General features: G+C 34.8%; 1 protein-coding gene across 2 annotated transcripts in view; it reads right to left on the bottom strand.

Moving 5' to 3' along the window:
* PTPRQ (protein tyrosine phosphatase receptor type Q) overlaps positions 1–23,066 on the bottom strand; it is a 121,200-nt gene that overhangs the window by 92,897 nt on the left and 5,237 nt on the right. For both annotated transcript variants that reach the window (XM_088055135.1, XM_088055134.1), the window contains exons 5-22: positions 22,558–22,775; positions 21,394–21,580; positions 20,962–21,246; positions 20,390–20,671; positions 19,526–19,795; positions 18,164–18,424; positions 16,535–16,665; positions 16,226–16,355; positions 14,624–14,774; positions 14,029–14,135; positions 13,482–13,579; positions 10,550–10,712; positions 8,645–8,905; positions 6,795–6,955; positions 5,749–5,860; positions 4,850–5,076; positions 2,590–2,659; positions 354–553 (exon numbers count right to left, since the gene is read on the bottom strand). In XM_088055135.1, the coding sequence (XP_087911261.1) occupies positions 354–553; positions 2,590–2,659; positions 4,850–5,076; positions 5,749–5,860; positions 6,795–6,955; positions 8,645–8,905; positions 10,550–10,712; positions 13,482–13,579; positions 14,029–14,135; positions 14,624–14,774; positions 16,226–16,355; positions 16,535–16,665; positions 18,164–18,424; positions 19,526–19,795; positions 20,390–20,671; positions 20,962–21,246; positions 21,394–21,580; positions 22,558–22,775 (3,314 nt within the window). The remainder of the gene's footprint in view (positions 1–353; positions 554–2,589; positions 2,660–4,849; positions 5,077–5,748; positions 5,861–6,794; positions 6,956–8,644; positions 8,906–10,549; positions 10,713–13,481; positions 13,580–14,028; positions 14,136–14,623; positions 14,775–16,225; positions 16,356–16,534; positions 16,666–18,163; positions 18,425–19,525; positions 19,796–20,389; positions 20,672–20,961; positions 21,247–21,393; positions 21,581–22,557; positions 22,776–23,066) is intronic.

The following is a 23,066-nucleotide window of genomic DNA, read 5'->3' on the forward strand; positions in this document are numbered from 1 at the left end:
GGAGTTTTTCTAATTGAATAGTTTGTAAAACAAAAAAATAAAAAATTGAAAGCTGAAAAACCCAGAAATTTTCTATTTCATGATTTTCTGTTAAAAATATTGCAAACTTAGCCTTTCATAACATTTTTTCTTTGATTGAACTCAAATTTTCAAGCAAAAGCATTCCATTTAAACTACATTGAACCGAAAGGATTTTCTTCATCCATTTTGTCTTGTCTTGGGACTAAGTTTGTAAGGTTTTTGGAATCTTTCTGAAAATCAAGCCTCCATATTTTTGTGTCTCAAATTTTAAATGTAAAACTATATTCTGTGGGTTGAGTCTATTTCTAATTTAAAAGGTCTTTAGAACTTACATTACATTCTGGTAACCTCCCAGACAGAAGGTCCTCTACTTTAACCAAGACATCTTTCACTACAATTCCACTTCTTGCATGTTTCACACTAATCTTGAAACTAGTGATCTTTCCATTTGGTTGCCGAGGGAGAAACCAGATCAGATTTACAGCTGAAGAATTTAAGGCTTCAACTGTGAGGTTCACTACTTTACCTGGAGCTTGAAAAAAAACAAACAAACAAAAGCAGTGAGATAAACTTTTCTTCTCAGCATTGAAAAACAGCAAACTACTCTTTTTTTTTTAAAATGCCATTTCTAGCTTCCAAGTTCTGAAGCAAACACATAAAAATCATTCACACACATACAGTAGCAGATACACAACCATTTTCAATCTGGTTTAAGTGACAAATAAAATTATTTCAATCTCATATATAGTAATTGTTTTGGTCAACTTAAATATATTCCTTTTAGAAGAAAATCATATACTATTCCAGAAGTAGAAAAATTTTGCCCATTTTTTTTTCTGGTTAAGAGCAGCTGATAACACTCTGTTTTATTTCACTTTACTTCTGTCATCTTTTCTGCTGCGCATAGATTTTTGGTAGCTTTAAGCAATTCAATTAAATTGGAATATTCACTATTACTGCATAAATGCTGCTCTTTGTATCAGTGACAGTTACTGCCAAAGCATCAGTGTTAACCACAGCACAAAGGGATGAGATGCAGCATCTAAATCAGATTTTACATGCTATTTTACATGCTGAGCTCTCCTGTGAATTAGAGCCCTGTAGCCCTGCCTGTAGTGCTGCCTACACGTGGCAGAGTCAGCAGCAGGTCCTGCAATAGCTGACTTAATACTAAGGAGAAAAGACTTTTCATATTACTTTTAAAAATAAGGCATTGCACAACTACAGATCTTCCACAGGTGAATTGTGACAGCTCCTCCAAGCCTCATATTTAGTGCTTTCAGTCCTGCTAAATCATTTCCAGATCATTCACCTCTTTTCCCCTCCTCCCAAACCACTTCATGTTTAAATAATTTTATCTTCTGGCTAACTTTCTCACTTTAAATTTCCCATCTTTACATTGAGTAAGTCACTTGGTTTTCCTTAGCCATCAAAACAAGAATTAGAACAAAAAAAATAGTTAGGAAAGTGAAAGTATAAATGTTATGCCAATGACACATAACTCACCTAGAATTTTAAGAAACCTACCAATTACATTTATAGTAAGGCATTTTAGATTTAATAGAAATGTAGACAGAAATTCTTCCAAAAGTAAAAAGCTTATGTTCTCATATGGAGAAATGCCAGGGCTGTCCTCTGTCAAGCACGAGTAAATAACAAAGCTCACAGAAATAAGGTTTTTCACCAGCAATAATGCACAAATAGTGAAGAGTAATGATTTCACATAGATCCATGCAGCAAGCTTACTACTCCTCATATTGGGTTCATAAATTATTGCATTATTTGTGCAATAATGCAATTATTGCATTGATTGATCATTGATATGATGATTTCTGCCATTAATTAAGATATCTCAGTCTGCAGTTTGCACAGAAGCAGAAAGCAGCCTAAACACAGATGGGCAGTGAGTGCCTTGGCAGCACGAGTTCTGTATTCCATTGAGAAGGAGCGCTGCGAGCTCGTCAGCCGAGGCACAGCTGCTCCTGGAGCACAGCTAAGATCACAAACACTAAATTAGTAAAGATTGTGCAAACTCAGACCATGTTTTTTTAACCTTCAAAACCACCAACTCAAATTTTCATTTCAGACTCTTTTCTTACCGTCAGAATTAGAACATAAAAATTTAATAAAATACATTCTGTGCTGAGATTCTTAGAATTATCACTAAACAAATGCAGATTGGCTTAAGCAGACAATGGCAGAGATGATCCCACAACAAAGTCTGTCTCCTACAACTGTTGCAGGTAACAGCAGATGGATCCCCTTGATAGGTAGCTCTGCTCTGCTGTGACCTTGCTTTCTGCAAGCTTTTTCTACCTAGAAACTGGCACAGGAAAACTCCAAGAAAAACAGACTTTGTGTACAACAAACACCCCTATGGGCACACCCTAAATGCTCTTGCTAGCAAAGAGAACAAGATGGACCTTTGTCACTGAGTGACAGAGTAAGAATAAGGATTTTGCTCTAAATGCATTGAAATTCGTTCAAGTATGAAATTTATTGTGGAAATATATTTGAACAAATTAGAGCAGCTTTAATCAAAATAATTAACAGCTTTATTAAATTTACCACTTTCTGCAGTCTGAAAAAGGAAAGGATCACTAAACACTCCAACACCAGCACTGTTCTCAGCAGCAACCTACAGAAAAAAAAAGAAAGAATCCACATTAGAAAATCTACAGTATATACAGTTTCAGGGAGTATGAAAATCCTAAGGATAGACAGAGATACAGCTTTTAACTTTTAAACTATGAATATACAAGTGAACATGCCCTTTAGAGTTGTGTTGTATAACTTATACTCAATAAAAAAATTAAAAATTGTAAAAAATTTGTAAAATTTGTAAAAAAATAAAACAGAAAAAACATGTAACAGCATAAAAAATTGAGAAAACCACACACGAATGCCTACACATCAAAAGAAGATCCTTATTTTATGAGTCCCTACTTTATGCAAAAATCAACAGCAAAAATAACATCAGTAACACCCCTTTTTCTTACCACAATACGCTTAAAACAGATTCTACATTCCTATTTTACTTACTATAACTTAAAAGGGTAAAAAGGAAGATAAGTTCCCTTTAATTTCTCTGTCTCCTCTAGGCTAGCAAGAGCAGGTCAACCTTCCTCAAAGCAGAAACCCAAGGAAAGCATATCTTTTTGCAGAAGGGCAATAGGTCAGTGGACTGTAGATGCACTTTATGATGGAGATACTTCAGTGCTCAAAATCATGGACAAGTCTTCCCACAGAAGAGCAATATATTGAGACTTTGGTAGAATTTATGGAGATAAACAAAGCAACAATGCCATTTGCTCTGCAATGTAGGATTTGGTGACAATTCAACTCAGTGATGGGCCATGGCATCCAGTACTTACAAACAAGAGGAGGGAAGTCTAACTTCTTATTTTGAAAAAGAAGTAAAAGGGACAACAAAAGATAAACATGAGTAAAATTCCAACAGTGATGGGGAGAGGTGTGGGAAAGAAGAAGCAAGGTGAAAAGTTCTCCAGCAAGGTTATAGCTGGCAATGTCAGGCAACAAAGATGTGGCCATGGGGTTTAGGGAGCTGACAGTGCAGACTGTGGGGAAGGCAGGGTGAGAAGGGGTAGGTGTGCAAAACAAAGTGTGGATCTCTGTAGAAGTGACAGCACACAGAGGGTAACAAAGGGCAAAAGAAAACAGAAGGCCTCAGGCCAGAAAGGTAAACTTGTTCTAATCGTTTATTGGCACTAAACAGTGTGTTTTTCAAAACTGCAGAGATTAAACAAAAGAAAAAGGCTACAAGAGACAAACACAATAAAGGAATACAAGTTAGCATTGAAGATTTAATCTAGTATGTCACAAAGAACTTGTGTCACTGGCTAGCTCCTTCCCAAGCCACACAAACACCTCATGGCTACAGCCAACTCTACCTACTTATGCTTCACAGGGACAATGATTGAAACATCCTTGGGCATTGATGAATTCTATGGTAATTGCAATAGCTCAGGAAATAGCCCAGCAGATCTCTAGGGGGTTGACATGCAATCAGGAAATTCTGACAGTATTTAAATTACACTATATAAATCTTAAGCCATGTCCTCACCTAAACATTGTTTTTATTACCTCATCTAAAGGTAGGTATTGTAGAATGAGCTCAGAAACAGAACTAGCACTAAGACAGACATGGAAACTCCTACTTAAGTGCAGCTTCAAGGCAACTGAATGGAGTGAAGCAAACCAACACATAATTTAATTCTTGTTATTGAAAAGAGGAACCTCTACAAGGTTCTTATGAAAGAGTAAAGTAGGCAAAGAATTGCTTGGAAAATACTGCCAAGGGAGTAGCAGTTAATTTCTGTCCACATCACCTGAAGTCATCTACTGTTGAAGAGTTCAGAGATGGATCAGGAGTGCCTAATCTCAATACAAAAAGTTCCATGTATGGAAGACATGCTTTTATGGATCTGGCTGGGATGATTTAGTAATCTACATGTAATATGCAAAGCGCACCAGTCATTTGAAAGATCAAATCTCAATGAAGATAAGGAAGGATTTTGAAGTTCCCAAAAATTTTACCCTTTGCTTTTTATGTTTTACCACATAATGCCATATGTTAATCTGAGTATCAGTAGAAGAAGGTACATTTCAGTGTAGGTTTGACTGGAACATTTTAAAGTAGATTTTAAAGACATTACTCAAACTCAGCTATCTCACTAATACATTTTGTTATATGGGAACAGTAAATAACATGGTCCCTCAGAAAACTCTACAGGAACCTACTATCAACTCACACAATTTACGATAAATCAGAATTCAAAATACTAAGAGGCATTTGTAAAGCTTTTACCATAATTTCATAAGTTGTTCCAGGGTTAAGACTGGTGAGAAGAACTTCCAAACTATCTGGCTTGGTTGTGACCTGTGTGTAACCTGCTTGCATCCATGGGCAGACTTCTTTATATTTGACAACATATGAGAGAATTCTCCCATTTGGATAGAGTGGTGTGTTCCATGACAGCAGAATCCCAGCAGAACCCACTCTTTCACCTGCAAGGAACATGGGTGGCCCAGGATCTAAAAAAAAATTTTTTAAAAATTACATATGCATACACACAAACACACACAGAAGCACACACATCTAAAACAATTTTTAATTAAGATTAATGATAGTGGAGACATATTTACAGATGCTATAGAAAAATTAAATCATCTGCCAGGACAATCCCATAAAACTACTGAAAACTGATGTACTTCTGAATAAAAAGCTTTTATTTCTGGCTAGAGTCCTGTTAGAAATTACTAGATTAATTTTGGAAAGCCAGAAACATTCTTTTATAAGAATATAAAAAATTTATTGCTCAAGATCTTTATTAAAAAAACAGAGTTTAATGCCAATTTGACATCTGACATATTCTAGCACTCAATTAAAGTGTACTCTCTTGAAAAGCACATCTGCTGCATTTTTTTTGGAAATAGCTCTGAATATTTCTTTATGTACCACTATAGATAAATCAGAATCTGGATATTATTACATGACACAACAGCAAATTTTTCAAAAGCTTGTAAATTCTTAAGTGCTCATAGAACACTTCAGATTCAGTATTTTTAAATGGTTGAAGAAGATGAAAAATTTTAATGACTGTTCAAAACTGATCATAATTTCTTGGACATTATTGTGCACATAACAAACATAAGAAAGCATAGTCTTAAAAATGAACAAAATTTCATCAGTCATTTTTAACTCACTTGTCACATTTGTTGTCACTGTTCTACTTGCAGGTGAACTATAGACTGAGGAAGAAACTGCAGAAACTGTGACACTGTATGTTGTTCCAGGAATAGTATTGGAAAAATCAGCCTGAAATAGGACATAGATTTATTTAAGCCTTTTACAAAGGCTGACAAAAATTACGCCACTCCACTCAACAAAAAGCCAAAACAAACAAACAGAAAAGAACCCTACAAAACAAAGCACAAAAAACCCACAGAAAATTTTGAGCAATTCATTATAAAAATAGTTGTTTGCATCTGTTAGCTAGAATATTTTGCTGCCAACTACCCTTCATAAGATATGTTCAACATTCAATATTAAAGAACAACAAAATTAACTATTAATTTTATCCCAGAGTCCCCTAACAGTGTATCTGTAGAGGTTTCTCTGTATTATCATTATCAAAGTAAATATGAAGCATTATAAAACTCCTTTTTGAAAGAATGAACAAAAAAGCAACCCGAAAAACGAGTTTTTGACCCTTAAACTAACCCATCCTTTTCAGTAAACATGATTATTAACTTTTATAGCAAGAAATTATATAAAATACCTGTATCTTCACAGTTCCAATGAAAAACAAAAGCAAAACATCCAGAACAACCATTATTCCTGTAACTATTGTATGTTCCAGACAGCAGAATCAAAAAGTGCTCCTATATCTTTACGATGGCTTAGTAGTGAAATGTTGCCTGCATTAATGATTTAAGCAGAGATCTTCCTGGCAAGTACACAATTAATGAGTCTGTACTACTCAATAGCTCTGCCCTTCCCTTGTTAAACTATTCATGAATCCTTGGATGATGGTCTGCTTCCTTCTAGTAGACCTTAAAAAAAAAGTTCACTACCTGTTGTTAGGTAACAAGCTGTGGATGCTGCTATTTTCCCCAATCCCACCAATTTTTCATTAATACTTTTGTATTTATGTATGCATTAAACAGCTAAGGAGGAAAGCTTGAATTCCTCATCAGCACAGCACATAAGGAAAAGCTGGCCCTGCTAGTCCTGTAATAAAAGCACTTACTTGATACTCCCTAACTCCAAGATCTAGGATAACAACAGAAGCATGGTCAGGAGCAAGATCCACATGAAATCTGTCTACAAGCCCATGTGGCAGTCTCCAATATAGTGAAAAATAATGTGATGAAACATTGAAGAATTTAAGACCTTCTGGCTTTGCAGGTTCTGGAAGAGAATTGTGGAATAAAAGATATTAACTTAAATAACTCCATTAAAAATATATTAGTGGTTACAACTGAATAGAAAAGCGTCCAAGAAGAGTTTACTTGTTATAGAAAGGATTAGTCTGGATATGGCAGCATGGGATCCAACACTGCTGCACCACCTCCGGGATTTGGTTGATGGCCTCCCAACTATGCTGGGATGCCCGTTCACAGAGAGCAAGCTCAAGTGTCTGCAGAGTGTCCAGTTAACAACAAAATCTCTGCACAGTCCTGGGGTTTCTGCTTTAATCTTAACACTACTGCTGACATAACTACTGCTACAGTTGAAATTCAAGATACAGCTAGTGTTTTTTCTGCAGCTAGCCACAGGGTTGGCAACTCTTTAATACATTTCATGAATCTTGAATCCCAGTAATTCCATAAACTGTGGTCAGTTAAGATTCCAAAATTTGGGTAGTCTACTCCTTTTATTAATGCCAAATTTCCATCTACTCATGTCACAACATCTCATTTTCTTCTGCTTTTAAATGCACCTTTAAATGCATATTATTCACTCTAAGCTTAGTAATAAATCAAATTTTAAATTCTTCAGTAGGTCATAAAAATGTTATCTGCATATAAGAGTGTATTATTTGTTCACCTGTACAATCTCTAGCCATGTTCATCTGTTTTCTTTCTACTTTGGAACTCATGTTCAGCTGTCAGCTTTCCCCATGCTCATCTCTCAGAGAAAGCCCAGTCAGTGATGCTTTTTGTCTCATTTCAGATTCACCCTGGTACTCTGTCTGCCTTTCTAACATGGTTCTTCCAAATTCAGACTTCTAGTAGTTTATCCATTAGTATCACACTGTGCAGTCTGAATAACGTATAGCTTCAACTCTGAAAGATTTTCATTCCTTTCTTATTTGCTGTAAATCTGCTAAGATTGTCTATCTTTTATGAACTCCTTACACAGACTATGCAAAGTTGCAGAATTGCTTCAAACAGATTACTCCAGTTCTGCCATCAAGTAATCTGAAATATTAATAAATCTAAATATTAATTTTAGATTTTACATTCCATCTGTATTTGTCTCATAGGTATGATTTTTAATTCATGGTTTTATTTTGACACTAACAGAACAAAAAAAATATTAGTATTAGTGAAGGCGTGCAAGTTTAACTGAGAGCATAGGTTCTTCCTTTTAGTATATTCTTACAGGCCCTGAGTCCTACTGCACTTGTCAGTCCTATTATTTGCATGGATCTCAACTTCCATTAATGCTGGATTTTATGTTTATGGAGGTCTCTTTGTACAGATTAATTTCTGAGTGTAGTTCAATCTAAAGCCTTAATTTTACAAACATTTCTAAACCTGTTTAACTTCACTCACTGTAAAGAAACACAACTACTGAAATAATTATAAGACAAAAATCAGCTGTGTGTAACTCTTTGCAGGATGAGATCTGAAATACTAAAGAAAGTCAAAAGAAATGTAACACAACTAAAAACATTTTGTTTCTGACAGGTATCATTACATGCAGGTTGAATAGGGTTGTAAGGAATACATGCCCACAATGACAGCAAACTATTACATGGAAGATCTCTTGAAATTTCAGTGGTACTCTACAAAGTGAGATGTACACAGATAAACATGAACTGCTAGGGACAGCTACCATTCAGTGGCAGAGGAAGCTGGAAACCATACAGACCTGTTACAAATTCAAGGACAGAGGAAGCTCCTTCAATATTTCCTTTCAGTCTTCTCAGTGTGAAATTATAAATGCCCCCAGCAGTCAGGTCTGTAACACTGAAGTCAGTCACTGTTCCTGGAATTCTGAACTTTTTTATAAAGGTGTTGTTTGATAAAGATGCTTTATAAGAAGTGAAGTTAGTCTTGGTTGGATTCCATGTTACAGTTGCAGAGGAAGAATTTACCATTTTTAATGTCAGAGCACATATCCCGGCAGGTTCTGTGGTAAAAATTATTGAGATTAATAAAGAAAAAAATAATTCCTAGTACTTGAAACATAAGAAAATAACAGCTTTTAAAAATAGAAGGCTTTTACTTAAATTAATGTCTTGAGACTTCAAAACATCATGGAAGATGGATTTTATGGATGGAATATGGATTTTTAGAATTTTAGAACTCTTTATATGGATATACAGAAAAGAGTGCCAATTTGTTGCACAGAGTAAATAAAACCTGGGCATGTACCTCCTGTGTGTATTATAAAATGTATGGAAGAAAATTTCAATTTTATCAGGTCTTCTCTAAGAACAGCAATATTGCTCACTGGTACAGCAGGATGAGAATGGAACACTTCGTAAGCAGAAGTAGAGATTTTAGTCATTCTGAAGTTTTCTAAAATACATTTTATGCCACATAATTTTAGAATACTGGTCATCTGCTCACTTAGGGACACAATAAATAGCACAGTCTCAGTGATTATCCCTTTTTTCCTTTTTAAATAGTATTTCTTAATATATTATTCTTAAAATCACAAATAATTCACTAATAACAGCTCCATTAATCTGTGCAGCACAGCAGCTTGGGAGAGAAAAATGTTTCCATTCCTCCTAAAAAGTGAATCTCCCACATAATTGGTTTATCTTGCTTGAAGCCTTATAAAAAATACTGATTAACATATGCCTATTACTCAGCATGGAAAAAATCCTAAGGGTTTAACCATTAAAATTATAGAGTAAACTTTCCACAACCTAGGTAAACTCAGGGCCCATCCAAAATTCTCTTGAAAATATTTACCTGAGGGAAAAAAGCATCTTGGGGAACATGATAATGAATATTCTGCTGCACATTTCATTCACAAGAATCTGCAGGACTTGTTCTGTTTGGGTTTTTTTCAGAGATTCTTTGAATAACTAAGTGCAGACCCTCCTTTACTATTAGTTGAATTAAGGAATTATAATCCAAACAAGCCACAGAATATCCATCAAAGAAGAGAGGAGGTCTGTGACATGCATGTGAATAAACTTGGGAGTTGATTAATTTTCTGATTACAGTTAGTTGCTCTTTATCTGCTTTGGCAGCCCAGAATTCAATATAAACCTTCTTCAAATTTATGCCACAAATAAATTTCCCTCTTTATTATGTTGCATCACAGGAGCATTGGAAAATATTTGTTTTCCCAGAGACAGAAAATGAGTGCAAAGTACTGGTTTCTGGACTCTGTGAGGCTCTCTAAAGTACAATTTCTCTTACTCTCTTAAACATTCTGTGCTCTGCACAGGAGAAACACTCCAACCTGAGACCACGGGCTTGCAAGAATTTAGGAGGTACAGAAACAATTGTAATCAAAACACAAGGTAATTAGGAAAATATAGAAAGCTACTCTGGCAAGATTTTACTTTGTTAGAGCTGGAAGCTTTTCTCAAAGAACTATTTTCAGCTATGTCTAGACTCCTCAACCTCAATCCAGCGAGTTATGTACAAGGCTCCTATTTAAACAACTATCACAAGAAGCACAACTTCCCTCCCAAAGGTGAAGTTTCATTTTGAACTCTGTGACCTTTTTGATTTACTTACAAACAATGATTTAAATGTCTCTGAACATTTACTGGTTTTCAAAAAGACAATTTATAAGGTATTTCCTTACTTGTGATGACTTCTTTCTCCACAGCCACAGAGGAATCCAAGCCTTTAATTGTCCTTAACTGAAAAATGTATTCTGTCCCAGGAGTGAGATTTTTCACTACAGCTCTGCTGTCATAAATAGTTCTCGTAAGCAGCTTTTCATTATTCATCTGACAATATGAAAGCTATCAAAGCAAAAGTATTCCTTATATTAGGTTATCTAAGTTCATAAAAGTAAGGCTCAGAGATTGTAACTACCTGTTAGTATAAAAATATTTAGAATACTTTCCACATTTTAAATAAAAAAAGAATCAAGGAGCTTTTTATTTATGTTCCACCAATGTGGAACTCCGGCATTCCTTAATAGCCCAGTGGTGAAAGCAATGTCTTTAATATTTAAAAGCAGATGGAGGAGGCAAAGTAAAATTGAGGCTTAGAGGTTTTTGCTCTTGCAGGAAGGGTAATAAAGTGTACTTTGATTGTTCAGTCTCACAGCTATACTGGTGAACTGTACAACTAAGTAACTCTGTACCTTTCTGCCAAAAAATCCTCAAAACAAAACAAAAAAGCAGAACATAGCAAAACAAAGAAAAAGACTCAGACACCTAAAACCATTCAACCAGAAAATCCACCGGTGCACCATTCAGAGCTGAGATTGTGAAAAGACTCTCAAGGAATCAGTCACTCCACTCAGCTCACTGCTATACCTTGAAAATTCATCTGTTTGGAGCCACTGCAGAGAATAAAAGGGCTGGAGGTATCAAGACATTGAAATCTGGGGACTTAATTCCCAGAGGATTCCTTCTGACCTTCCAGACAATTCTAAGGTGTCAAAATAAAAACCAGCCCACACCAGTTCTTTCTGTGGCCATAGAAAAGTGTCCCTGCAGACTGGTTCCTGTCTGCACTGGTGAGAGGCAAGGTGCACACCGTGCCTGCCCTGCAGAGGAGGGCACTGGACAAGCACCTCCAACAAACAACACATTTCTCAGGCATGGCTCTTAACACTGAAACCAGGTAGGGCTGCAGCTGCCTACATAGTGAGTCCTGTCCTGCCACTAGTCATTTCCTCCAGCAGAAGGGGGATGCTGTACACATGGCAGTGACCTGAAAGCGCTGGGGTTAGCTGCTATTCATCTGGGGAGGAATGATCCATCTCCCCTCTGTCTATTTTACCAGCACAGTGCCTGTTTATGCAAACAAAATCTTGGAAACTGTCACCACCTTATTAGAATTACAGCACTGCAAGATGCTAGAAGCAAAGCTATAGATTAAAGATTTACATCTAGTATAAAGAAGTTAGGAAAGTACCTTTTGTGCACTCTTGGCTTTACAAACTATATTGCATAGAAAGTTGGTGAGCAGGGATGATTAATTTTAAATGATTAGTAAAACGATCCCCTTTCTGCAGGTGCACCTTACTAAGCAACCAGTCTACGAAAGCCTTTCTCATTAAAGATTTAAGAATAAGCTCATTTATACAGACAAAGCATTGTCTAATGTGGCTGCTTGCTCTATGAGATGCTGAACTATAATACTGTGACATAAAGATCAATATTACAGATGACAATTATTTTCCACGGGGTGGCAAAAAATAGCATTATCGTATTCAAAAGTGTATCGGAACTGGTTCAAAACACGAGCAAGATAATTAAATTTAATTTTAAAATTTACAAATATGCTTCAGGCTGCACCAGCAAATAGTGTGAGAGGTTAACTGACTGCTCTTATCCACTGAGATCAAGGCAGCTTTACACTAATGAAGAGAGAAGAAATGTCAAGGAACTATCCTAAGGATACTCAGATTTCAGGTTTAGGTAAGGATATAATTGAAGCCATGGGAGAGCAGAAGGGAAGGAATTGTGCTCTGTAATTTTGGGGTGAAAAATGTATAGATCATTAAAACAAAGTACTTTGACTCATGGTAGTGCTATGCACCAAAGAATATCCCATTCAGGTAAGTTAATTGTGAAAGATCATATCTAGAAATCCTTATTGATTCAAGTGACATGGTAAAACAGCAGTGTGCTAAGTTTTATTGACCAAGTGTTGATACAGTGGCTACAAAATGCTGAAGATAATACAAGACAGACTGGAAAAGCCAGGATACAAAAGAGAGACTGGCTGCATGTCATAGTAAAACATCAGTCATGCTATTTAAATGCTGTTGTGGAACATTTTTGACAGAGACCTGAAATAACAAATGATGAAAAATAGAAAAAAATTGAAGTTTATAAAATCACAAAAGGTATGAGTATGGTACACAGGAAAGTACTAGCTTTTTCTAATACATCAAGAACCTAAAGAATAACAATAAAATAAAGAAGTGTAATTTTTTTAACCAGGGTATAACAAAATTTTCAATTATAAATAACAAAAAAAAAAACCCAACAGGAATAGCACCTGTTTTTCTTTATGTATATCCAAGTTCACTCAGGAAATCCCTAAACTACTTACTGCCCATGGACAGAAGGATAGGGCAGGTATCCAAGGTTTGCAGTTTTGTCTAATAAATTGCTATGTTTAAAAAAACAAACCCTACAATTATACTGTAGCTTTCTAAACAAAAGATTTACATTCTTCTTTAAGGAAGGTATTTTTTATTTTTTACTTCCATTAAATTAATTTGCATTACAAATTTGAAAAGCTAAGAAAATAAATATTACATTGTAGTTACATTCAGCCCTTGACCTGTGATCTTTTTTATTTCATGCTAGTTGAAAAATCAATTTTTGAGAACCATTAAAAGTATAATTTTTAATTTTTTCAAAATTGTTATGTAATAGGAAGTACATATGTAGCTGATCTTTTCCAATAGCAGTATTTCTTTCCAATACTTACATGGGCTATAAAAATAAATACTTATTACTGGGTTTGCAGCCCATACAGAATGATAATTTAATTGAGAAATTACAAAATAAATTTGTATTGGTTTCTTCCCATTCTCATCTCACCTGAAACATATCAAATCCTCCTCTCGGTAGTTTCCAAGAAAAATAGACTGTATTCTCTTCTTGTCCAAACACTTGTAAATCTGATGGTGGATCAGGATCTGAGGATGTAAAATTTAGATTTCAATAATCTATATTTATTTTAAGGAAATCGACATCTACAGAACACATGGCTTTAATTGATTACATAGTTCCATCTAGAAAGAGATTTCATTCTGTACTTAAAAAGAATTTCAAATAGATGAATATCACTTCTAATATTAGAAACAGAATCAGAAATAAAGTCAACCTTTGTCAATTTTTATGGGAAATTTTTATCATCCTAACACTACTGCTGATTCCAGCAAAAAATCCACCCAATGCAGAGGAAACTTTGAATTTTAAAAGCTTTTATGTACTTAGTAACTTTCAAAGATGTTTAGATTGAAAAGAAAAACTTAAAAGCATCCATTCAGTCATTGTTAAGATTCATGGATTTAAGGAATAATTTTTCTTAGAGAACACCTTAATTATCTGAAACCACAAAAAGTCATTAATAAACTGAACCTACAGGTGCTAATCTTGAAGACAGTAGGGCGACTTCTCTTTAATCCATTGGTTGTCACAATATTGATTAAGAAATCAGTGCCTGGCAGAAGATGCTCAAATTTGTGCATTCTACAAAGATTAAAAGAAGAGATGATGTCCTTTGCCATTCTAAAAAAGTATATATGCTCATATGATAATTCTTTATAGTTTTATGGATATTATTCATGATGTGTGTAAACATATTTATATCTTGTGAGTCAAAAAATATTTTAGTTCTATAAAATCTTAAATAGGGTGCATTATACTGTGGTTCACAACAAGTTCCAGTACTAGAAAGTTTTAAACTATTGATGTAAATATCCAGAGTGGCACACAGGTTCTACTGGTGCTCACCCCAGTGTAGTGTTTTGTTTTCTTTGCATAAACACATCATATGAGAATTGCAATTTGATATAAAAAATGCACTTCTTAAAATACATGGGCATAGTAATGTATATCAACTAAACCATCAAATACATATAGCATATAGATAACAGCACAGGCTATTTATTTTAAATATCCAGGGAAACAGCTGCTTTGAGTTCATGTCAGTTATTCTTCTAATGTAATCATCATACCTCACACCAGCAGGTAACATTTTCTTCTCACTGAAGACCTTACTGTTTATTGCAAGAACATATCCATCAAACATACTTTGTGCTGGTGGCCAGGTGACAGTTATTGATTCAGAGTCTCTGCTACCATTCAGATATTTGACTGCACTTGGTACTGTGTGACAATAAAACAAAATGCATTGATTCAAAAATATATTTTAAACATATTTCTTTATGACAGGACTCTCATCATCAGAATGCAATAAGAACTCCACACAAATGATGTCATGTTCTTCCTTATCTCAAGGACATACAGACTGCTATCACTGCAGAAACATGTAGTAACTTTTGATGTCCAGGAAATCCAGAGCCAAGCTGTTTGCTGTTCTGTAATGCTGCTTAGTGCAGTTCTGACACCACTGATGTGGACTTCCTCAAAAATGGACAATTTCTCAAGAAAGGAAGTCTCAGTATAAGAGGTAACATACTGTGCAGATACCTAAGTTCCAACTAGCACAGTATCTTTTATTCAACAGTGGCCAAAAGGATATGTCTGCAGAAAAAGTAAGAATTGCATAGTGATAATTTCTTTCAGTAGTCCCTCAGGCTGCAGTTTGCAGCCCAAGGATTCCATGAACCAAAGGTGATTTCTATTTTCTATGTAGTAAATCTCAGCAGATTTTTCTTTTATTAATGTCTTTGGTCTCCACATGAACTTATGATCACAATCATCAAACAAAACACCTTGTGGCAAGAAGTTCTGCAATTTGTCTACAAATGTAGTAAACAACCATTTGCTTTTGCTTCTTTTCTACTTTCTGTTTTCTAATTTCAAGTGCTTAGTTCTGGAAAAGAAAATGTCAGAGAATCATGATTTACTTGCTCCATATTTGCCTCTCCATGATTTGTTCTCTCACAAATTATTTCACATCGTTCCTTTATCAGTTTTAACTCAGTGGTTCCTTAAACGCAGAGCATTATATATCTTTGATCACGTATGCTGAGCCTTTTCAATCACATCTACTATGCTTGATTTTTTCACATTAGTGACATTTTAGAGGAAACTATGCCAGATCTAATAGCCTGAGAGGCTGTGTCAACCAGCTAGAAATACTAGAATAGAGGAGTACTACACTACTGAGAGTCAAATGTCCTAACCTAAAGTAAAGCTAAATGTAGTAAAGCCCAAATTTACTTGTGATTTAAGGGGAGGCCAATGAATAAACATGATAAAACTAATTTAGTTCTGGCAATTCAAGTGTGTTCAAAGTCATAGATGAAGAGGAAAAATTAAAGCATTAAAGAGAAATATAAGAAAAAAAAATATTTTCTCTGATAGTGGTAGCCAGACACTATGCAAGTATCAGTTACTGGACTGTAGAGCTGCTTGAATCAACATGAAGTTAACATTGGTATCTCATTGCACAGAGGAGCTATATTGAAATTCTTGATGGTCCTTTGCAGTCAAAGAATAAGAAAAAATCACAATGAAAGAGACTAAGGAGAAAATTACAAATATGGTTGAATTACTGTTCTTTGTTTGAGACAAAAATAAAATTTAAGAAGAAAGCAAGAGATATGGATGGAGTAAAACAAACCCTGAATTTGACAACATTGTGGTCTTACCTGTCTCTACTTCTTTTGTCACAAAAATACTGTCTTTGAAACCTTCCTTCTCTGTTCTAATTGCAAAACTGTACAGCTTACCAGGACTAAGGTTGGAAAACGTTGCAGTTTCTTGCTTGACCTTCTGGACCTAGGAAACCCAAATACAGCTTTCACAGAACTGCTTACAAAATTCATTTATCATTTATAAACCTCACATCCAACTATTTTAATGGGAAATAAAGCTTCTCATTCAGCCTCTGACTACTTAGTAGGAGACTGGAAAATAGCTGCAGTGCATATTCAGAGGTGGTGCCCTACACAGCATACCTTGAAAGCACTTTCACAATTAGTACAGGTAACCTCGTACTGCTCAAAATCTCCATCAGCGCGGTCCCAAGAGAGCTGTATGGAAGTGTCAGTCACGTCGCCCTCTCGTACCTTCAGGGGAGCTGCCAGACCTACAGATGAACATAAAACACCTCTCTGATCAATCCCAGGCATTGGTCAAACTAACACTTTTCCTATCTCCGGGGGAGACATAAAAGTGAAGATAATCAGTAACAGACTACCAGAGGGCAAAATCCGATCTCAGGTGTGCAGACACATAGTAATTCCAAAATAGAGAGGGAAAAAAGAGAGGGGAAAAAAGATATAGTAATGCCATTATTTAAGAAAAATTTCTTGGGTTTCTGTCTTAAAATTACATGAGGTTGAAATTACATTTTTCCCTGAGGACAGAGCTGACACCCCTAGGTGGGAAAGTTCTCAAGGATGAAGTTAATCCCTCCAACAGCACCACCACAGTGGTGCTAAATGTGCACCTAAATTTTGTCAAAAGGCTCAGAAAAACTGGGTAGATAAGGCTAGACATAATACACTTTATCCCTTACTAGTATAGTGTTGTTAGGTACGATTCAGATCATATCACAGGAGAATTTCTGCTCTTCTCTACATCTCTTTCATCCCCATCACAGCCATTTCTGTCTGGAATATACTGGAATTTGCACTTTTTCTGAGGAAAAAGTGTAGAAACTACACATGTGAGGCATCAGGATTTTTATTTATTCCAAATATTTGAGGTCCCAGGAGAGTCAGAATAAGACTAGGTTTTGTAAGGGAGTTCCCCACTAAATTTAGGAAGTGCTGGCAGAAGATTGATTACACCCTAATAATAGTTTTATTAAAACTATTTTTTAAGAAATATTAGCTTTCAAGGCTTGCTTTATTTGGGGACGATTTTTTCTGTCTTGCTCTAATTCACCTCTTCTTCTTTATATCTTTAGATCCTATCTTTTCTTTTTATGATATTTGTATTCTGAAAAAAAACAGAGCAGAAAAGATTTCAAAGGAAAATGATAAAATTGGAAAAGGAAAACTTATGGAAGTATAAATACTATAAAAAATAGGAAAGTAAAGACACAATTTCGGCAGGTATTTTTAAAATAATTTTTAAGTTTCTATTAAAATTCTGCTTTTAAAGGCCTTGATAGAAGGTGTCCCATCCACTACAAGTCTTTTTATGTCTTTGTGAATTAATTTATTACCTTGAAGAACCTTAACACTTTTATTATTTGCTTAAAGATACACCAGGAAGAATAAACTTATTGATAAGAATAAACTCCATTGATACTCATCTACTTGTTTAAAATAAATGGTCATAATGTCTCCCACAAGGACAATAATTTAATACAGCCTAAATTCCTGAAATGCTTGCTAAACATTTTATACACAATATAAAAAACACAATTTAACAAGTTTAGAAATTAAAAGGGATTCTTATAGTCTTGTTTAAAAACCAGCTAATGTTAGTACAACTGCAAATTGCTTACATAAATATATCAAGAAGATTTTTTAATAGTGTGTTTTTCCTATTCCACTGAAATAAAAATAAAGTTTACAAGTTTCAAACATCAGGATTTTATATAGTGCAATTTTATAAGAACTTAAAATACTCACATGTTTTTACACCAGCTATATGGTAAAAGGAGCTCAACATTTTCCCACTTTTTGTGGAGACACGGAAATCGTGTTCTCTTCCTGCAGTAAGGTTTTCAATTGTTATTTTACCATCACTTTTTAAAATGAATGTTGCATTAGGTCCTTCTTTACTTGTAACATATATGCCATCAAATACTCCGATATCGGGCACACGAACAAATAGTACCACAGCATTGCTATAGAGCACATAAGGAACTACAATTTGGACAGGCTTGGGCTCTAGAAGAAAAAAAAAAATGCCACACATTAAGCCAGTTGAAAATAAATTAAGTGAAAATCACATAATGTGCCTGAAGCAACGGCCCTGAGAAATGCTCTTGCCAAGCACAAATTAACAGCTACCATAGCAAGTCATTGCTCAGAAACAATAAACAACCTGAGCTTTTAACTGGAATTTCCTTCTCAACCAGAACTGCACCAAGAAGGTAAGCAGGGTAACTGAAAAATTATACAGAGGTGTAGATGAGATAACCATGGAGAATGAGATGCATTTGATGGATACAACATTGACATGTTTAGTTTTCTTGCCTTACAGTTAGCTCTGACAGCTGTGAAATATCCCATCTACAATTTAGTCATCTGTGGCATGAATGAGGTATTAAATATAATCCTATATAAAAAATTCTGGAAAAGACTTAAGACTGTCACCCTCCAAAATACTGTGATCATTTAGAAAGAAATGACACTGCAGCATTTCATAAATCTATAACCTGACAGCTGCAGCCTTTATATATTATATGTATAAGTGAATCCTGCCCATTCCTTTCACATATGTAAAAAATATATACAACACCAAAAGCATTTCAAGATTTTGGTAAACTAAGACCCTTCAATAAACCCTTCGCTATCAATGGGAAAGATGCTTCAACAAACAGTGCAAAGCTTTTATATTCAGCTATTATTGCTTCTAATCCTTTCCTAGCAGCCTCTCACTAATGGTAGGGCAATTTTTTCTCACAGTTCTCAGAACAATATATCTTCAAAAAGCAATAATCTATTTCAACCATTTTGATATTTTCCCATTTCAATGCAAATCAAAGATTCACCCAGCTTCTTCTGCCAGTGGGAACAGGATTTCCAGCTGTGGTCCCCATCACAGTTGTCACTAGTACCAGTATGTTTTCCAAGGCTTCACTGCTCTGCAAAAATTGTTAACTTTGCTGTTAACAATTAGGATTGGATCTCTACATTTCCTATTTAAGTTTTGACACTTGGCTATTTAGCAAATTGACTTGATTGACAAAATTAATGAGGTGATAGCAACAACAGTGAGACTGAGTGTATTATAGTCTGTCGTTTCCACCATAAATAATGGCTTACTTAAAGTGCATCGAATGGTCTTCAGCTCGCTCATAGTTCCGTTTTTCACACTTGCCACTGCTATTTCATAAACCATTCCAGGAGTTAGGTCATCAAGCTTTAATTCCTCTTTATTACTTAATAAAAACTTTTTAGTTTCACCAATGTCTGCATTAGGTTTCACTTGAATGTAGGATTCCTGACACTCTTGTGGCAGCTTCCAGTGAAGGATTACACTCTCTTCTTCTACATCCTCAGGGTGAATATGAACAGCTGTAGGTGGACTGACAGCTTGATCAAAGAAAAAGATGTCAGTTTAGAACCATACATCAAACTTACTATCACTTTACAATCCGTTTCCAAGAATGTATCTTGGTTTGCTTTTTCTTCAAAAATGCCACGATTTTAAACCTACTGATTAATTTAATTATTTCTTAAAATAATTCTCAGGCAACTACCTATTACAGGCAGATTCTGTTTTGGCATAGCAAGTAAGGACTCATTTTGCAAGTATAATCCATTCAACTGGATACATATGGAGTAAAAAATGACAGTCTGCCCTAAAAAAATTGAGAAATTGTGGTAATATTTTAATTTTTCTAAAATTAGAGATACAAACTATAAATCAGAATTTATTAAGCAGAATGTTGCTTCTTTAGTTCATACTAATATGCTGCAAACAGGAAAAGGAATTAATGAATAAATAAATAAATAAATAAATAAATATAAATAAATAGATTGGTGCTTTCAAAATTTTGGAAGGTTCTGAAGAACAACAACCCAACAACCACAATCTGAAATGGCTTTAAAAATACATTCATGTCTTGTATTTTAAATTTAAACTCTGTCCAGTGAAATAAAAGAAATAGAAAATGGATATATCACCTGTTGTGATTAATATAGGCTTCTCATGGCAGCTTAGAGTTCCCTTCTCTGCTACATTCTGTAAATATAACTGATACTGATGATAAGCTTTTACATTTCCTAGGACTGTTGAAGTCTTGCTTTTTTCAACTGGTAACTGTTCCCAGATCTTGGTTTCAGTATCCAATATGTTGAGTAGGTAGTAATGAAAAACACTGGATGAATGCTGTGGAGGGTCCCATTTTAAATGTATTTCTGCAGATGAAACATATGTAGCCTCTAACTTCTGGGGGTGCAAGGGCCCTGTTGGAGAAGATTAAGAACGGTTTCTCCTGCCTTTCATCAATAACTGTGGGGTGTTTTGTTGTGTCTTTTTGTTTGTTTGCTTGTTTGTTTTAAATAGAGCCTGAAAACCTAACAATGCACACTTACATACAGGCTAAATACTATTAGAGCAAATCCAACAAAGCCACCTTCACAGTGTATTAGTGAATACTGATCAACAGAGAATACAGGAAACAGTGCAATTATAGGGGAAATATAAAATATATATGTTTATCTGGTAATTACTGCTATTTATTTTTGTAACTTACTTGTTTCTACCTTCAGAATTGGACTTAAGCTAGTCTGTGCTCCTTCTGGGTTCCTTGCTGCTAATAAGAAACTATAGTGAAGGCCTGGAGACAGCTGCCCAATTTTTGTTTGAGTTGTATTCACAGGCAAGTTCAGAATGTATGGTTTCCACCCATCAAAATAGTACTTAAGTATAAGTGCAAAGCCTGACTTAAGCCACATGTCCATGCTGCTCCACACAAATACAGCTTCAGTTGTCTTGACATCACGGACATCAAACTTGAAGTTTTCTGGTACCCGAGGTACTGAAAAATAACAGCAAAAATAAAACAAATAAAAAAAATTGAAAATCATTAAAACCCTTTAATTTTTAAATTTGTATCTTTAAATATAAATGTAATCAGGGCAAGGCTTTTAAGAATAAATGCAAAAGATTTAAAAAATATACTTACATTCATATTCACAAATATATGGTAGCTGTACATAGCAGAAAAATCCTGTGAAGAAATAGTCTGGGCCAGTGGGATCTCTCTGAAGGGCATAGCAGTCAGTTTGATTTTCTGGTATCATTGACAGAGATGAGATACTGTATTTTAGAAGATAAGGAGATCCATCTGTCCACAAGAGCTGACCTTCATCCTAGATTAAAAAAAAAAAATTAAATAAAAACTCAGAAAATTTTGGATTATATTTATAAATTAGTAAGGTTTCCCACATTGCAAGTGTATTTCTAAATATTCAAAAATGTATGTACTTCATTTATACAAGTCAATTATATAAGTATATTTTTAATAAAGGCTTCAATCTAAAATTCCATCCCTTCTATTACAAAAGATTACAAGATAATAGTATAGCTTATATATATGGCTTATATTATAATATTATAATATAATATAAACCATATGAGTGTGTTTCATTATTACAAACAAAACTTTAAAAACCATTATTAATCAAATAACTGAATAATCTTGTACGGATAATTTTTTAAAACAACTATTCACTTAAAAATTACTCAGTCAAAAATACTCATAAATTGAGTCTGAAAACAAAAATATTTAGCTAAAAAAAACTATGGCTAGATTCACACTCAGATGAGGAAATGTTTTTATATCCCAAATACAAGAAACAGGCAATATTTTACAAGAAACACCTTGCTCCATCTATGCTGGACAGACCTCACTAAGCTCAACTCTCAGCATTTCAGACCTGCATCAAAAGCCAACCCCAGATTTCGAAAGCCATAGTAACAAGTGTGTAGACTGGGATTTAAAATCTGGTTATACTGCACCACCTACAGGCAGAATAGTATCCTCCAGAAATAACACACACACACACACACACACACACACACACACACACACACACACACAAAAAAAAAAAAAAAATTACAGGTTGAGTATACACTGTGGGGGTTTTTTCCCCCCCAGACCTTCTAAATGTTTTCAGTATTTCTAAATAGAAAGAAACATTTTTTTTTTTGTCTAATTACTAATAAATATAGGAAAAAAATAACCAAGGTACTGTTTAGTAATTTTTATTCCAAAGGATTTGCTCCTCTATTTAAAAATTCTCCTGCTTCCATATCTGTAATAACAAAGATGCTAAAATATACTGACCTTTAGGTCATTAAGACCTGTCCATAACATGATGATTCGACTAATTTTCTGGAGATATGACAACACAAACCCATGCTCTTCTTCACTCCCTATGTCAAGAAGATGTGCCCCTGGTGAAGAGGTTTGACAGGTTTGTTGTGCCACCTTCCATGGCTTGCTCTCCTCGCCCATTCGGTAGCAGCTGCTCTGGAACGCCATCCACCCTGGGGAACAGGCGCCTGTAACAGGTGAACAAGGACAGGATTTTAGAGATATCCTGTTACTTTTATCCTGATTTTAAAGATATGTGTTACTCATGGCAGTGGTGCTAATTTCTTATAATTACACAGACATTCTGAGGACAATAGTGTTTAAACAAGTCATTATTTCAACCCCCAAAACATTCAGTGATTATAAACCAACACTCCTTCTAAGTACTTAGTGTTTTAAAAAAAATCTGACTGACTGAATTAAAAGCTGCAACTGCAACAATGAAGAAAAAAAAAATCATACTCTAGAAAAAAAAGTTA

The sequence above is a fragment of the Pseudopodoces humilis genome, chromosome 5 (genome assembly GCF_049639895.1).
Source record: "Pseudopodoces humilis isolate 2021_Gansu_Grassland_sample_001 chromosome 5, ASM4963989v1, whole genome shotgun sequence".
Taxonomy (NCBI): Eukaryota; Metazoa; Chordata; class Aves; order Passeriformes; family Paridae; genus Pseudopodoces; species Pseudopodoces humilis.